Source organism: Carassius gibelio, chromosome B10, assembly GCF_023724105.1.
Source record: "Carassius gibelio isolate Cgi1373 ecotype wild population from Czech Republic chromosome B10, carGib1.2-hapl.c, whole genome shotgun sequence".
NCBI classification, from domain to species: domain Eukaryota; kingdom Metazoa; phylum Chordata; class Actinopteri; order Cypriniformes; family Cyprinidae; genus Carassius; species Carassius gibelio.
The window spans coordinates 1-19212 of NC_068405.1; the positions used below are offsets into that span (position 1 = coordinate 1).

Here is a 19212-nt window from a genome sequence, read left to right on the forward strand (position 1 = left end):
CCCAGATAATGTTTACTAGTAAAAGGTGAACGGAGAAGGACAGACAGACCAATAGGTCAGATAAGAGTTATTATGTTAAAGTAATTAAAAGGTGAATGGAAAAAAGCCTAATTGGAAGGCAAAGAGGAGACGGAGTTGAGAGGAAGGACACAGAGAAAAGGAGGCAGCAAGCAAGTTGGAGGCAAATAGAAAATGATTAGGTGCACAATCTCAGTCCTTCTCAGCAAATGTCAACTTTGGTCAACCCTGAAAGACTACATTCAGTCCTCTTCAGTCAAAATAGAGAACAAAACAGGACAGACTGACAACAGTGAACACCTGAGGAAGATTCGTAACTTTGGAGAACTGGAGACAGTAAGATAGATAGTACAGGATGTTTAAATAAAGTTCTCTTTATTGATAATTGTCTTTCAAAAAAAGACCCTAAAAAGACACATAGTAAGCAAAGAATTTCAAAGCTTTAGCTGTGATCCATCTACAAAAAAAGTAAAAAGTTCCAACATGATCGTTTGTTTTAAATCACTGGACCTCTAAATGGAAATTATGCACCTGTGACAAACTCTCTCTACCTCATGTTTTCTCTGCACATCCATTCTCCCTGCGTGTGTTTGTATATACACGTATCACATCTCACTCAGACTGGCTCTCTAACTAATGCAGTTCCGTATTTTAAACAATGCAGGGAACATAAACAGTGATGGGGCTTGACCCACCCCCTTTGACCCCTCTGTCTGTCTCAGTCTTCCCTAGAGCCTGGCTGGGCGTTTACACGGAGGCTTTGTCAGATGCTCCCTGATGAAGAGACAGGTGGAGAGATGGGGCAATGAGCGGTGGAGGGGGAGGGAAGGATGGGTGGGTGGGAAAACAAACACAAAGAGCGTAACAAACATAACCGACACTCACACACGCAGTCTTGTATATAAAACACATATTTGTAAAGTTACATGAGGGAAAAAAAATGAAAAGGAGGAGAAAAGGACTTCAACCCTGGGTACTGTTTTGCTTTACAGCCGTTTGGAGATGGAAAGAAAGAAGGGAGGTAGAGAAAGAGAGTGGAGTCAGATCAGGGAATTTTGGGTGAGAGGATCTTCATCCAGCGGGTGTTATTTCTTGGCTTTTCCACCCTTGGCTGAATTTCGCGGTGGGGTGACTGGACGTCCTGAGCCCATCCCACCCCCTCCACCATAGTATAGCTTCTTATCGGCTGGCTTAAGGATCTGAAAGAAAGAGGACGAGAGTAAGCAACAGCGCACTACAGCAAAAAGACTGCTAAATATAGACATGTCTGCCCACAGAGAGAGAGCACTTCAATACATATAGTGAGCAAAGCAGAAGCTCCGTTTCAAAACCTAGCGAGCTGCCTAACTGACCAATTTAACACGAGGCACTCCACTCACAACTGACAACATATGCTAATGTGAAACTGTTGAAAATGTCAAATTCAAAGAGAATAAAAACTTTTTTTTTTTTTTTTTTTTTTTAATTCTTCATAAACACTTTTCAGTAGCGGATAATTTAAAATGTAAAATAATAATAAAAAAAGTCCAAAGACTCCCCCCCCCACAAATAAGCTCTATTGCAGTATATTAAGGAGTTTCTTAAACAGCAAGGTTTTTTTTTTTAACCATTGTTTGGCAAATTTTCACATGCAAAATCTAATTATTTCAAGGGAAATTCCCAAATTATTTCCTCCAAAAAATATTTTCCTATAATTACAAAATGCAATTATTTAAAAACCTTGTTACAATCTAGACAGCGATTTTTGTGCCTATGAAATGTTACTGCACATTTAGAGTGAGTAATCTTACAAGGCAGCATGATTAAGGAGCTTAGCTTTTTTGGATCTGTAATGAGAGAAAGCCCATGACTTTTAAAAGCATCTGCAGGCAGCATAGTAGCTTTCTGAAACGGAACAATAGAGTCACTGTAGAGAACAAACCTTCAGAAAATTATTTAATGCAAATCTAAAGATGAAGTTGGCCAGACCTGTTCCATCCAAGTATATTTTATGCATTTGCAGAGGAACAGAAAAGCCTTGTAATAAAGGTCAAAGCAAAAGAGAGGGAGGAAAATGACAGCTCTTCTCTTACCTGGAAGGAACACATGAGTGTCTCATCCACACTCATCATGGCCCCGGCGTTATCAAACTCGCCACAGTAGTTAGGAGCGGAGAACAGGGTGACTAACTGTCTCTTCGCGAAAAACTCATAACCATCCTCCACCACCTGAACAAGATGATAGCATCACATCTTTTATGCTGCAATGATCTGTGGAGACATTCCTACCACCGCAGAGCATAAACTAACCTGATGTGCCCTGCATATTAGGTCCATGTCATGTTTGTGAAGGAATTTGGCCACCACGTCAGCACCAAAGGTGAAGGACACGCCACGGTCATTCTCTCCCCAACCCAGCACGTCTTTGTCGGGGTCGGCCCACAGCAGGTCACACAGCAGCCCCTGGTCAGGTACATCTGTGGGCCGCATGACACGCCGCACCTGCTCCATTGACTGCAGGTCTGGAGAGAGACCTGGAGCAGAAAACAATTCATTATGTTTCACAGAGCACTTCCAGGGACAAACTTGTTTGTTTTTTATTTTGCAATCAGCATCCAGATGCTGTAAGATGCAAAACAACACAAGAAATGGCACCACATCTATAAAATAGAACATCATAAACTAACAAGATGTCTTTCATCAGCATTAATGTAAAAAACTAAAAAAAATATTATATTTAAGTTTTAGGTTTCATAATGAAGAAAAGATTTATTATAAAAATGAAGCACAAATAATGAATAGAAAAGTGTTATATTTCTTGCATCAATACATGTCTGAACGTGAATGTTTGTGGCTTAGTATGTCAAATGTTAATTTAGGAGATTCTTTAAAAGATTATAGCTTAATATTTGGTGAATCAGACTGCACTACATTTCCTGCATTGTTTTTGAGTGCAGACAGTAAAGATAACTCAATTCAATTCAGACTTCACATTCAAAACTCAAATATTTCTTCTGCTGTGGTATTGCAGGAAATGCTGGTTATCGTTCTCCTTTCCCCTATATACATTTATGACAACAGGAAATCCGCATGCGAGTGGAGAAATTTGAATGTGCTTTCGCGCCACAATAATGGGCTCTCAACATTTGACATTAAAATAACACCATACTAGGGCTGCAGGCTTATTGGCTGACTGACATGAGATTAACCCCTTAGGTATAGAAGTTTGGTACGGAACAACAGACAAGAGTTTTTTTTCCGATACTCAATGGTATAGAGGCAATTCGGTCGGTGCCTAGAAAGTATCGCTCTCAATACCCAGGCCTAATATTATTTCTCTCTATAAGATGCATTTGGTTGAGTTACGCTGCAGTAAAGTGCTTTATTGTAGCCCTACTATGGTGATTTTCTCTTCAGCCCATAGAGCAAGAAACGAAATATTATTAACTATGAATGGAACTGTCATATACTGAACATTATGAGAACACTATTATAATAAAATGCTGTGAATTTTTAGTTTAGTTACTGTGTTTTGCAGGAATTGTGTGCGATTATACCAAAATCTTATTTCACGTTATGAGAAATTTTATTTCACATTAAGGATATATATTTTAGATAGAACTATTTTTATTATTTATATTGTTACACTCCTAGTGAACACCACAAATTTAAGCTGCTTGAAGTAATAGAAATAACCTCAACATTTTTAAATGAGCACTCCTTCTGGACCTTTGTTTACAGTCGTCCACATTTACAGCATTTCATTCGCTAACCAGAGCAATTATTTTAAGGATATGATGAAAAAAAAAATCAATTACAGTTCATTTCCAGAGTAGATTACTCCCAAGTCTTCTGCAAAAACACACTACAGTTCAAATGAAGTGTAAACTAAACCCTGTCTTTTTACCAGGACTCTAGTATGTCCCCTGGTGTGTCCCTGAATTTGTGCCAATCAAAAGAGCCAAGCTTAATGGTCACCCAGTGATACATCTATGAACAGCTATATTTTCACTTCTCCAGGAAAACTGCAAAGTCAATAGAGGGGTTGTAACAGAGCATTAAAATTGCCATGGGGACAGAAGACCTCTGCCTGCACTCTTACCTCCATGGCAACAGAAGATCTTCTCGTCTACAATAGCAGCCACAGGTAAACAGTTGAAACAGTCTGTGAAAGTCTTCCACAGCTTAATGTTATACCGTCGCTTACCTGAAGAGATTGGGGGGAAAAAATCCTTATTACCATTCAAAACTGAAATGGGTATATGGAAAGGTGTCATAAGTGGTAATGTAGTTGTTAGAGATCAAATTCAGTTTTTATACTAATACTAACACTCATCATAGAAGCCATATATACGGTTAATAGAGGCGCATTCATGGTTGCCACGCAGCAGGAAGAAGTTTTCAGGATATTTGACTTTGTAGGCCAACAGGAGGCAGATGGTCTCTAGAGACTGTTTCCCTCTGTCCACATAGTCTCCCAGAAACAAGTAGTTACTCTCAGGAGGAAAGCCGCCATACTCAAAGAGACGAAGAAGGTCATAATACTGACCATGAACATCACCTGCACAGAAAAAAAAAAAAAAAGTTTAATCTAAAACGTTCCACAAATTAGGACACAAATTATTTTTATCTTCCAGGTTTCTACGAAGGTGGGAACCTAATAAACATACATACCGCAGATCTTAAGTGGTGCTTCCAGCTCCAGTAGAATTGGCTGGCTGAGGAAAATTTCCCGAGATTTGAGACAGAGGCCACGGATTTCACTCTCTGTCAGCTGTACGTTCTTGCCTGGCCTGGATCCTTTAACTGAGAAAACACAAACAAACAGAAGGGACAAACTGAGAATAGCAGCAAATAAGCCAAGCAAAAAAGCAAATGTGCCAGATTAGAACCGGCTCTCAGAAGATAAGTGCTTAAGAAAACTAGGAGGAAGATCTAGAAGATGATAAACTCTACTCAAGAGGCTCTCTGAAAAGATGGGAAGTACAGACTAGTGACACACAGACGTCAGTGCACTTAAACACCATATCATGTGTCTCTACTCAAGCTTGCACGCCAACTGCGTTTGACTCGCCAAAGGCATTTACAGAATTTAGCAGGTTTAAGCATTTCTTGGCATTTGTCAAATGCACACAAGCACAATACAGTGTAAAGAGCTCTCCTGGCCAGTTTTGAAGATTATGTGCAACTGAACTTCAGACAGAATCAAATATTCTTGGAAAAAAAGCAAAACATAGGTCAACAGATTCGGTCCTCCTCATTGCAGTCTCTTAAAAAAAACACCACCACATAAGTTGAGCTCCAAAGAGATTTGCTGCAGCACTGTAATAGGAGGCTTGCAGGGTCCAAACAGACTGTCATCGCACACAACGCAGACCTCAAACATGCCCTTTTAGACTGGGTGCATGACATGCTGTTCTGGGGTTTAGCTGGCAGCAGCAGATGAAAGAAAGAGCACAGGATGTATCTGGAGAGGAGAAATATTGCAGTCTCTTTGCACAGGGCTGTAAATGACGTATCCGAGGTCACACTGGCCATACAACAGAAGTGACACATCCGTGTATGGGATGTTCAGAAAGGAAAGATAAAAGACCCAGAGGCAGCCCCACGGTTGCTGGGTTTTTAAATATACATTTCACATGGCTGGCTTCAGGCAAGAATTATAGTACTGAGCGTATCCTGGTGACTCACATAATCGGGCAGTTATGCAAGGATTATTTGAGAGATAGCTTATTTGTGGAAATTCACAAAATCGAACCATCCAGCCTACACATCTAAATAAATGTTTAAAGCATGAGGTTTCACACAGACTAACCAAGGACACATAAACAGTCAGCAAAGAGAGAGAAAAAAAAAATAGTTATGACATCACAATGCCCACTTCAAACAAACCGAATAATGCTTCTGCCAAAACAATTTCACCGCGCAGAGAAAAAAGGCTGGAAAAAAGAGCATGCATCTCTACCAATTTAAATCAGCACCACAGAAGAGGTCTCATTTAACATGAAGGTCCACAGAGAGAAACAGCTGGCTGCCTGATGTTCAACCAACCTGAATACACATTTACAGCACAGTCCTTCAGAGTGCAGAATACTAAATATATGGATGCAGTTTGTCGTGTTAGCAAAATGTACAAACCTGATAATGCTCAAACTTCATAATTTTTAATATCAATTTTCATACGCAAGCAACAACTGGTTTATTTTTACTAATATAGTAGTGAACACTCATTCAATTAAAATGTGAAATATTGATATATACTGAGAACTTAAATTACAGCAATCGCCATTCATCAAGGCAGGAAACGATCAAGTTGTGCATTTGCCCATTCATACATGTACATTACCATTCAAAAGTTCAGGGTCCATCAGATTAAGAAATTCAGTTTTATTCATCAAGGATGCATTAAATTGGTCAAAAGCAATCATAAAAAGACATTTATAATGTTACAAACGACCTCCAATTCCAATAAATGCTGTTCTTTTGAACTTTATCAATTAAATCAAATGCAGCATTTAAGCAAATAAGCATGTGATGTCACTCTTAATCTACACTTATGATCCTGCAGAAAGGGGTACACTGAAAAAAAATAACTCGTAGGATTTACTTAATCTTTGTAACAATTTGCACTAACAATGTTAAATACATTTTAAGTACTTAACCAAGTAAAATCTACTTAACTATGTTAGCAAAGGAATTAAATAAATCGAACATGGCCAATTAAGAGTTTGAGGAGTAATATCTATTTATTTATTTAGTTAAATCCAGTACATTTCCCTCAGTTACGGCTTATTAAATTTACTTTAACAAGGTGACACTCAAAAACAACCATGCTATTAAAGCATGCGTTTCACTTGCAAACATGCAAGCAAACAAATAGACAGCTTGTTATCCTTCAATGTTAATATGTCCACTCAATATAATTATTTCCTGAATGAACACAGAGAGCTCGATACATGGTAGACCATACACAATGATGATAACAATCAGTGAATAGTGTCGGAGTATAAATGGATCATTTCGAGTAGAAAATGAACTCCACGTTACAAAATAGTACATTTTATGTAGTATATACTTCACCAAAAAATCATTTTTATCAGTGTACACGGATTAAAATTATTTTACTTTACTTGTAGTTTTTATAAGTAAATACTACATAAAAACAAATGTAATTCTACATTAAATAATTTAGTTAAGGCAAGAATAAAATATATATAATATATATATATATATATATATATATATATATATAGTACTCAATTTAAGGTGGTAGAAACTAAAGTTTAAACTTAAATATATTTTACTTGGAATTGTTTGTTATGTACAAGGATTCTTTAAGTATCAAAGTTATGATTCCATATTTGCCATCATGCATTAGGGCATGAATAAATAAAACGGTTACATTTTTCACTGTTTTCAAGTTATATTTACACTTTTATAGCAACTTACCATCTTGTGACATCTGGACTCAAAAAATCATACTCAAACACCATTCGTATGGTGTACCAATTATTGATGTGCCCGTGTTCATTTGGGAAATAAATATATTGAGTGGGCATATTATCTTGAAAGAAGAACGATCTGTCTAATTGCTTACTTCCAGATTATTTAATTCAATAATCAAGTTTTACTTCAAATGTGTGTGTGAAAACTTGCAAAAAAAAAAAAAAAAAAAGAAAAATTAAGTAAATCTTATTTATTGTTTTATTCCGTGCACTGCCGTAAATTACTGTTATTTAATAGTTATTTTTTTAAAGGGAATTAACATTACTTACGTAAAATGTAAAAACAGAGCCAAAGTTCACAAGTAAATATAACTTTAAAAAATATATATAAAGCTACTGATAATAATGTTTAGGCTTTTACTTGTCAAATTTCTGCAACTTAACTAGCCTTTTCTGAGTGAGAATTGTTTACAAGCTTTTTATTTTTTTATGTAAATTCTACTCCACATTTTTTTCAGTGTATATTGTAATGTACATGGTGCTGGAAAGTATTGTTACTTTGCCTTTATTTCAATGTAGACTTCATGCTGGATTACTAGTGTGTTTGACATCCATACTATGCTATTGATTTGTAGATAAGCTGTATATTTATATTGTCTCAGGTTTATTATTTGTCCACACTGATGATAATGGATAATTGTTTGGTTACTACCGCACTGTCACGGATAGTCTATAAGCTCTTTTACACATACAGACTTTTATGGAAAATTACCAGCAAATTGCCATAAAGAGATCATGTGTGAACAGGATCTTTTAAAAAAAACACCGGTAAATTCATTCCGACAATTTACCGGTATGAGTTGTTGTAACATTACCAGTAAATTGCCGGAATTCGGCTGTGTGTGAACGCAGAAGGAAAATTACTGGTGTGAGCACGTACGAGTTCAGAACACTGTGACGTAAGATGCCTACTCTGGGCCAATCATAACAATGTGACGCATTCATTCGTCACATACAAAATTATATGTGAATTATGTGTGTAAACTCGCACTGTTTAAGAAAATAAAAGTCATCCAACTGGAGCGACAGTGAAATTAAAGCGCTTATCCTTATCCGGGCGGATGAAGAAATTTGTCATCATCTGAGAGGAACTGTTAGTGATGCAGTAACGTATGATAAAATAACAAACTGTTAACCATCTCCGAGAGTCAGATCATCAATAAACTGAAAACATTGCGTCTTAAATATCTAAAAAATAAACGACCATCACAAAAATTGTTTTGAAGTAAACCACCATTCGGCCAGCTTGGTGGTTTTTTACTATTTCCCCGTCACATTCACGGTAATTACTTTTGCCGGTGCTTTGCGCCATCTTTTGAACTCATTTTGAACGCATTTGATCGCAGAACTGTTCAGCTGTGCTGACGGCATATAGACTTTTTGATATGAATTTGGATCAGCATAGGCAACATTTGTGAATGCATTTTCTGCAATGTTGCACGTCTTACAGGCTGTGATTTACAATCACAACTTCATTGTGCTACTAATCCTTTCAAGCCAAATTTCACTAAATTGGTCAGCTCCTGACAGTACAGTATAGTGTGTGTGTATAGTGTGTGTGTATATATATATATATATATATATATATATATATATATATATATATTATTTTATTTTTTTTCAATGAATGTAATAAATTAGATATCATAATATTTAGGCTATAATAGTTTATTATAAAGCTGGTTGTATTTGTATCTGTGACATAATATGAAATGATATGCGTGCAGCTCGTGAGTCTTGCACTTGGACCATATTGCGGCCCGGTGAAAAAAAAGGTTGAGAACCACTGCTCTAAACAGTGGCTTGAATTCAGAGGAACCCCAAACTAGCGTCTCAGAGGACGCGTGCGATTAAGCACGTTGAGTCAGTCTGCCAACATTGACTGAGTAATCAACGTTTTTTAGCTGCAGGTAGCTGCCTACAGATGCGACAACAAGCAACATTTTATCTCCTATAGTTCATGATTTTGGTGTGTAATCTGTAACAAAAAGCAGTTGCATAAATGCTAAAGTTTGAAAACATCAACAAAAATACTGACCGCATATACCACCTCCATGTTTACAAATACAAGCGCAGCTGTTTAGAGGCTAATGACGTCACAGAATTTACTGGTATTTTGGAATGTATGTGTGAATGGTGCTTTTCCGGGAAAAAGATGGAATGTCGTTGACCGTGAACAGCGCATTTTTGAATTTACCAGTAAAGTTGTTCTCGTAATTCTATGGCAATTGAAAGGGTGTGAAAGGGGCTTATGTTTTGCATCCAAGTCACCTGGGAAGCTTTCACGTTCTGTCTTGTCCTATAAAGGAAAGACAATAAACCGAATTTGACTTCCATATCGTGGACCAACCACTTCGCCTTTTGGTAACCAATAACTGATGTGAAATACCACAGCTTCGTTTTAATAGAGAACTTTTAAAAAACAAATCAGATGACGCACACCAAAGGTATAGTCTACCAGTTAGGTGGGGTCACATAAAAGAAGACCGTTAAGGTCACAGGCAGCAGACAAGTGACCTGAGGGTCTGGACAGTGACTTGAAGTCCTTCGGCTCAGCCAGTGAAAAGTGGGTATAAATAGGATCCTGCCGCTTGTCCCTTTAAACCCAGATTAAGGCCGGCTAATGCCCTAACAGCACTTGCTCTAAAGTTAGTCATGGGGCCAATAAGCATCACAGAGATTAGACCTAACACAAGGGTGAGGCTGGACCTATGACAAACAAGCAAATAAACTACTCAAACGATAACCAGTAGGTGTGCAAGGTTAGATGTGCTAAATTCCATAAATAAGTATAAAAGGTAGTGCAGGGAACAGTTCAACCTCCCACAAAAATGGGGGTGTACTTGGTTGATAAACAATCAAATAAACCACTTGAACAGTAGCTAGTAGGTGTGTTACACTTCTCAAACATCAAAAGAGAACACAGTGCAGAGAACAACAAAGGCAATTAATCAAATTTATCTACAAGTGTATATCTAGCTGTGTTACGCTAATGTGAAATACATGAAATGCACGTGCTCATCACATGGACATCCATGTGTTTTCCTTCAAATGCTTCAGGTTCTCAGAGGTGATTTAAATCCAATAAAGGCAATGAGATAGAGGGTCAATCTGAGAAGAAAACAACATTTACGTGACACCACAACAGAAAGACAAATGTTAGCAGATGCTGGGTAAACAGTACACAGCAAAACAATAAAGGAAACAATCTGTGTGCAAAAGCTTCCTTTATGTCACCTGCAATCAGTACAATTGATTTTCCACTGGTTGGCCACTAAAGCTTCAGGCATAACAAGTGCTGCAATACAGAACAGAATGAACCGAAAGGATCTAGACTTAAAAGCTGGAATCTCGAAACATTCCACAGAACAAGCATTGCGATCCGGATAACAAAAGGTTACTACCTGTGAGAATATGCACTGCTGTGTTAATTGAAAGAAAGGATTAAATGTAACTTCATGTAATTATTACTAACCTACAGGCATGGTGTAACCCAAGTACACTAGAACATTTTGGTAAACAGGACACTCCAATTGTAATTCGTTCACCGTACTGCACTTGCAGAGCCGGCCCAAAGCATAAGTGAACTAATGGCTCATTTCCACTGAGCGTTACGGTACAGTACAGTTCAGTACAGTATGATTCGGTACGGGTAACCCTGATCAGGCTTGCGTTTCCACTGCCAATAGTACCCTTACTTGGTTGGTGTGGTGTATGCCGGAAAGTAGCGATCACCGAAGAACAGCAACAATAAGCACAACTCTGCCTCTTTTTGTTAAATGTTAGTTTTAATTAACAATAATAGCCATTCTAAAATTAAGTTAAATATATAAAGTTTAACATAACGTTGTGCTCAGCCTAAACAATATGATCAGAAACGGAGACATGAGACAAACAATGAATGCCTGTCAAATATAGTCAACCCAAAACTAATTGCATCAATCACTACAGAGACATCAGAGGCAACAGAACATGTCAGAAGGACTAGCCAAGCTAATGCTGCTCTCGGTGGATCCATTAGCACTGAGCGCCTGGTGATCGCCTGGAGCTCTGAAATTGGCATAGTAAATTTTCAAATATCTTTACAAATAAATTGCAGATTTGTGTTTAAAACAATTACATTCTTGCCTGAAAACCTCTTAAAATTACATTTCATGACACATTAACAGTAATATTTAGAAAATTAGGCAGGTTTTTGGGCAATAACGTTTCACAAGTCCACAATTACAGACAAAACAATGCATGTTGAGAAATGGCTATCTGTAATGGCAAGATGTTCAAAATCCCCTGAAATTTTTTTTTTTAAATAAAAAAAATAAAAAGAAAACACTTTTTCTCACTTCAAAGGGTTTTTTAGCCTGAATAAAATGCTAGTAGTAGGACTATAAAATGGTTAGTTCCATGCAGAAACTTGTGAATTATTCTTGTTGTGGCATCACCATTTAGTGACATCATTAAATGCTCCGGGAAAACATCAGCGGCGGTCTCAGCAACTTTTAATTGTTGTTTTGAATCCAGCGATTATTTATTTAATAGTTGTAAGCTACAATTATGAAAAGCATAGTATAAAAGCCTTTTTTTAATAGAGAAATAATATGTTAGCTGGAATATGTTACATGATGACCATGCTTTTGGATGCTGTTCGAGTCCATATAGCCTACATTTATGCGGCCTTGTTCTGGTTTGCCGGTCGGTCACAAATTTCCACAAATTCAACAATATTTAGTCACTTTGTCTTTAACTAAATCCTCACTATCTAACCCTCTAATTTCACAGGTTTATTTGATTGTCTTTCACTTAATGACTGTTTTCGCATCTCTTACTGTGGTAAACATGCAGGAAGGGAAATTAAATTTAATGATCAAGAATTCTCTCGTTTATTAATTTGTTCACTTATTTCAGTTAAATCATGGGTTAAGGATGTAAGAATTACAGAAACTTCAGACACTTTGATCTTCTGAGATATACTAAGGACACACAGTGCATTAACATACAGACATCTGTTCTCACATCTCACTGAGAGAAAATGCAGGAAACGCCTCTCTCACATATGCAACAGTTCCTACTCATTCCATTCCTTCCCTTCACATAGCTCACTCAGAATGGTCAATAGTAGAATATAATGGTCTATATTAATGCAAGTGATATTTACAGTCATGTTTGGTGTCATTTGAATTGTCTCAGTGCAACTGGTACAATGGTGTCTGTCTTACAAAAGTAGATTAAAAGATAATTCATTTCCTAAGAATTAAGAGATATTCTGTATATCTGTAATGGGAGGGAGTGCCCCTTCCTAGGGTCCTCCATGTAAATTACCTTCTGTTCCCATTGAGGTGTAAACTACCCTGGTCTGGGACCTGACCTAATGCAAATTCCAATTGTTAGTTTCTGTCTTCATCTCGGGGGATGTTTGTGTTGGTCTGAGGTATTTAAACGATTGCAGCAAAAGGATCAGGGCCTTCTGTAGCTGGAATGAGCCCATAGCATGAAGTGTGTCCACACACTTCATACTATGTATTTTTCTAAGAGTCAGGTATGCATCTTTTACTATTAGATTCATCTTTGAGAATTTGGTGTCTAGTATTGATTTGATATCTATGAATTGGCTATGTAATTGGCATAATCCTTACCTGACTGATAATAAATTGTTACATTTGATTTACTCTGACTGACTCTGAAACTATTTTCTCAAGGAGATTAAGTGAAGGCTATGTTTCCGCAAATCTGCGTCCAGGGTTAAGTGCATACTAAAACTCAGACTAGATGGAGCATGTGGCGCATCAGGTGAGGTTTTAGATTTCTGGCTAAACCGCTTGACTTTAGTTAAGTTGTACTCAGTTGCATTAACTATGGGGGGCTAGTAACAGTACTGGTCATAACCGCTGGTTATTGTCTCAGCTTTAATTAAGTTGTACGAAGTTATATGACTGTCGGGGGGCTAGACAGATAGTGCTACAAGTTGTACATGGGTAGCTGAGGGGGACTAAATGGATTAGACATAAACCTCTGACTACTGTTGAGACTGGCGAGTTTGTGATCGTGGGGCACACGTAGAAGAACGGCCGTCGTGGGGCACCTTGAGCAACATAGATTCCTAATGAACGAGTAAAATAAAGTAAAGAGTTAAATTAGAATAATCAAATCTCAGAAGAATAACAATAATAATTAGAGACCAACAAACAACCAATTTGCCTTTCAACCTAAATTCGAGGTCATACTAAAATGGAGTCAGATTAGATAAGAAAATGGAGTCAGATTAAATAATAAAATGGAGTCAGATTTGAGCTTAACCTAAACTGAATAACTTTACGCGCTGAAAGACAGAACACGCAGGAAGCCTTCATCCAGCACCGGATACCTTCCTTGGGCCGAGTGCCTGGACCTTACAACGAACAAAATTAAAGAAACATGTACAGTTGCCACAAATTAATAAGTTGTATGAATGAATTAACAAGTTGTCCTGGGTCCTGCAGCCCTGCAAGGCACACGATATGAAACAATTATCTGATGTAATGACTTAGTTACTACATTTCTATTGCTTTCCATGTGGAGGAAATTTGTGTTGTTTCTATGTTAATGCACATTTAAAAGTTTAAATCACATTTTTAAAAAAAGCTTAATTTGTACATTGGGAATGCGTGATGATGCGTTTATATGCCGTCACCACCACTTACAGTCGTTCGCACGAGTTTTGCGCATATCGATAGCTTTAATCAATTGAATCTTTTATCGACAATTAATCGATCATCGATAATTCATTGACATCCCTGATATCTACATGTAATCTATATCTGTGTAATTTGAAGAGCAGCATCTAATAAATAAGCCCCTTACGAGAATCAGGACTTTGGACTGAGGCATCAAGCACTGAGGGAGAAAAGGACAGCAGGATCACATGAGGATATATAAATACAACTATTATCAGGATTGCTTGTTTATTTTATTTTTTTACTGAGATTTGCAGAAGAAAAAAATAGGTTTACACAGCTAAGTAGCCAACAGGTACCAAAGTCAAAAGGTAAAAGGTCCAGTGTATGTGGAAATCCCTTTATTTTGTAGGTCCTTGGTGTGACAATATTTAGAAAGTGTGTGTGTGTTTGTGTGGTTCTCTCTCCCTTCTTACATATGAAAAATTCTGGAAAAAAATACATTAAATTTCTTGCCAAGTTAATAAAGTTTATTTTCTGTTCAGCAGCTCAAAAAAATGACCCATGCACCAGCATCAGTGATTACCATGTCTGAACCTCACATCTACTCAACCAAGGCCCACACAACATTTGTAAATGCATGTAATTTTGTAAAATAGATTAAAGCATTATAAAGCCATAAATATTCACTAAACTAATACACAAGAAGTGAAGATTTGTGTACATTTTATGAATGACAAATTATGTGGAAACTACAAGGGCTTCTACGGGCTCAGATGCCGTGTCGGGCTGTGGGCACAACTTCCTTTGCAACAGAAACAGCTGGAAAGATGGTACATAGTTTAGTAGGCCTAAAGCATTCCTGTTATGCAACACGCATGCTTGATGTGATTCAGATATTTGATAAACTGCTAGCTTAGTTTTATTAAGCCCATCTGTGCTATGCTTCTCAATGTTTACCCTCAGTAGACACTAGTAAGCATTAAGTACAAAAGACAGATCCACTGCAGCTACAGGGAAAATAAGCAAAAACACGTTTTCAGTGTCTTACTGTAAGGCTATATCCTTAATCCAAACTTTAAGCATTAACACAACTATGCTGTATATTTCGTTTCTCTAAATAGTATATTTCCACTTAGCAGACTTCAAATTGCAAATCATATTACAGAAAAATGACTCTTCTTGAAGGACATTAGAGTGATGAAAGGGCTTCCAAAACTATGAAACAGTGGCACCATCTAATATGACATTATGCTGTAAATTAGCCTGGATCTACGCTGTCTGCAGGACTATGCAATTAAATCTTTCCAGTAAAGTCCCTGAACAGGTAATAAAACCAAACCAGTAATTATCATCATCATCATCTAACATACAACAAATAGCACTCTCAGGAAATCCTAAGGACTAAAGCATTTACAATCAGTGCAACTGTAAATCGCTAAATGTTCGTTTTCATATAGAAGAAGTGTTTAAATTCAGACTCTCCTCAGCAGCTTTGAAACAAATCAGGGTTTATTCCATGTTGCGAGGGCCTCTCTTGTGAAGATCACTTCCACTAACTACATCCTCATTAGCGGAGTAATCCTATTGCTGCCGGTTTTAATTAGGCACAGGACTTCCCCTGCTAAAGTGGAAAGTAAACAAACAGCAACTGTGAACTGGACAGAGAAAATCACTTCAAGCACACCAGTAGCCATTGAATGAAAAACTCTCCGAATTTCCGCTCATGACCTCACAATAATGAGAATATGAAAAAACAGAGCATGTAATTTTCAACTATAACTGCTTCTGTTGTGATAGCTATAAAACTCTCGAAAAGAGTTTTAGTAAATTGGTGTAGACTGGTTGGCTAGCAACTGCTAATTCGCTCCACTTCCCCGGCTCTTTTCGGGACAGAAAATATGCTTCCAATTTTTCTGTAACACGACACAAATTCAATACAAACACATAAATAAATGTATTTACTGATTTCGCAAGTTTCATTTGAGAACAACAGTCAATAATTAAAAGATGTGCAGAGAAGTTCTCACCTTCCAGAAGACGCTGTATTATGGAGTCGATGTTTAATTTGTCCGGCTCCGCCATTTTAGTGGATTTTGTCGGGTTTATTCAAACAGGTCGAGTCCGCCGTTTACTGTTGTCTTGGTGATTCGTCAAAAAATAAGGCCTCAGTCTGAACAAGCAAAGCGTATAAAAGATATGTTATGGGAATGTCTATTTACTGGCTATATTTCCTTTGTCGTTTGGTTGATCGCTAGCTGCTAACACTGTTAGCCTGAGGACGCTAACTATTGCCTACCCGCATTTAAACACCAGGAAACGGTTACTATGTACCCCTTCGCTTCTTATTTCGATTCTCTTAATGTCCCACGGACATCCAAAATATCCAGACTGACCCTATTTTCCGTATCCTCACAACCCCCTTTCTCCCATCGTCTACGGAACTTAAAAAAAGGATCGTGTTGTTCAGGAGCGAAATCAACGGAGGTTGATAGGATCCGCCTCCGCTGGTAGATGATTGGCTTACTTCTCACATTTGAACCGACGGTGTGGTCACTCATTGGTTAGTTTTCACATACGTCTTATTTCCAAAGCCATGACGTCAATAATGTGAAAATGGAGAGAGCGGGTGAAGGGGGTATGTTCACGTACGTGCTATGAAATTATTGGCACTTATAATGTAATTTAGGTTTAGGGACTATAGCATTATTATAAATAATAGCTCAAGGCCACATTAGTAAACCGAGTCGCTCACGTTGTCATTAACATTAATTGTTTTATGGCAGGTTTGTTCATATTTTCCTTACAGGGAAATTGTCTAACACACCAGCGCCCTCTGTAGACGTCACAGAACATCGCACCTTCCTTTACTTGAGAGAGTTTGCCTACCTTTTCCAAGTATCCCAGAGTGCAGTCTGGACGATGGGGCGGGGCGACACTTCGAGGCCCATATTTGTTTTCCCCGCCTTTGACATTTTCCTCCGAGCCAGCAGGGGGCAGTTTGCGTTGAAACAAACAGAACGGTGGCAACTACAGCAGCAGAGTAATAACGCTATTCCGTTGATTGCTTGAGGTGAGTAAAAGTATTTGAACAGACATGCATGATTTTTGTGTGTATATTATTATTATTATTATTTTTCAGGATGACATGATCAGGAGGTGGTGGTGTTATATCTAGCAATATACCTACCTCTTGACATTTGTTCTTTTAGAGCTCAACCACTGAGGGGAGGAACTTCACCATTCACCATGTCTTCAGGCAGAGTCCAGCAAAGCAGGTTATTACATTCATTAAGAACTAATAATTACATATGTGTGTACATGCAGAGGTATTTTAGTTATTACAGCTACATAGTTGTTCAGATGTGAAATTGGTATTATGTACAAGTACTATATTGGTCAATACTGTGGATTATTTAATATATAACTATCAGTTAACATCAGCATCAAAGACATTTAAAAACATTTCAGCTTAATTCATTTTCAGACAGCAGCAAGTTTTTTAAATAACTTCTGTTTGCGATCTAATGTGGATTTTGTTCACCATATAAGACAGAAATATTTATATTCAATGTAAAAGATCTTCATGTGGATCATGCATACAAATATGTACAAATATCTCACTGGATTATTACAATTAATGGCAAAATGAATGTGTGGAAATGTAAACTAATATATCCTACTGACACACAACAGCAAAAGATATAAATAATTGTCTTTTTTTCAATGTGAAAATACTAACATGCCTAATACTTCTGCACAGTACTGTATATATTAACATTTTATTAGTGTTGTTATAAAAGAATGAGTATGCAGTTGTATGCAGTTGACAACAATCTATAGTTTTTAATGAGAGTTTGTTTAAAGCAAGGTTGTCTGTATTCAGTGTTTATATAATGTTTAATAACTTTTATATACATGTATAAATAAACCTACGTATGTTTTTGATTCAACAGCTTCCACTGGAAATCCTCAGGGAAATTATTTTGTTGGCGGGTGACTCTGCATATTTGACCCTTTCTCTGGTTTGCAGATGGTTTAGGGATGTGCTCCGAAGTTTTTCGGAAAGCGGCAAAGTTTGCCTGGCTAGAGAGTAAGATTTCCCCGTTTAATGCTCATTCTCCAATTGAATTTTGTAGTAGAAGGCTGTTAAATTTTTTTTGAATTATTATTATTATCTTTCATGTATTTTGTCTTTACACTATAAGTTGTGGCCAACTGGAAGAATTGTCCTCCTGTCTCCTGACCGGAACGAGTTCAGACGGATGTACAGCATCAAGGAATGCTTGCAGTGCAGAGCCCTTTTCAAGTTTAACCCACCAGGGTACAGGGAAGAGACCGGCGTGATCTTCTGGGCTTTTGTTTACACAGGATTTTGTTCCAAGGACTGTTTTTTTTTTTTTTTTTGCGGCATGAAACTGAAACTTCATTGAAGGGAAATAGAGAATGGACTGAGATCAACTGGTTTTGATGTATTAATTGATGTCATTTAAAGTTAAACTTTGCAGTGTATAATGTTTTAATAAAAAAGCTATGGAAAACACGTGCATGACAACAGGTTTCAGTCATTTACATCAGTCTATCATTCTTTAAGGTTTCTCATATTTGATGATAACATCATTTGCTATGCATTGCTCATAATGGATTTAGTTGTGTCAGGATTGTGAGGATTAATGAGGTTTTCAGTAGTGCAGTTCAGAAAACAAATAACAGAAAGTAACAAGTGTTTTTGGGCAAGTTCTTTAGAACCTGTATAGTTCCTTCCTTGCAAAAAGTAACCATGGATTTATTGTAGTAAAAATATTTGTTGGCATATTAATTACTGTGAGCTGTAATTATAAAAACACCATAGTTTTACTATAGTTACTGTAGCAGAACCATGGTAAATTTTCGTAGGGGCCAAGGGAATGTTCAGAATATTATTGGTGACGTTCAGAGACTGGTGACAATTTGTTACACACACACACACACACACACATATATATATATATATATATATATATATATATATATACATTATATACACACACACACACACACACACACACACACATATATATATAT

At 37.2% G+C, this 19212-nt stretch overlaps 1 protein-coding gene and 1 long non-coding RNA gene across 2 annotated transcripts; one reads left to right on the forward strand and one right to left on the reverse strand.

Moving 5' to 3' along the window:
* Positions 1–376: 376 nt before the first annotated feature.
* On the reverse strand, positions 377–16658 carry LOC127966576 (serine/threonine-protein phosphatase alpha-2 isoform-like). Its single transcript, XM_052567680.1, has 8 exons — positions 16448–16658; positions 16179–16321; positions 4671–4802; positions 4327–4557; positions 4099–4203; positions 2307–2530; positions 2091–2225; positions 377–1217 (listed from the first exon to the last, which is right to left on the reverse strand). The coding sequence occupies exons 2-8, from the start codon at positions 16231–16233 to the stop codon at positions 1104–1106; spliced, it is 996 nt and encodes a 331-aa protein (XP_052423640.1). The 5' UTR covers positions 16234–16321; positions 16448–16658; the 3' UTR covers positions 377–1103.
* Positions 16659–17068: 410 nt separating this feature from the next.
* Positions 17069–18775, forward strand: LOC127965830 (uncharacterized). The gene is made up of 4 exons (XR_008155494.1): positions 17069–17221; positions 17361–17426; positions 18105–18241; positions 18357–18775. It is a non-coding gene; the product is annotated as an uncharacterized LOC127965830 (long non-coding RNA).
* Positions 18776–19212: the final 437 nt, after the last annotated feature.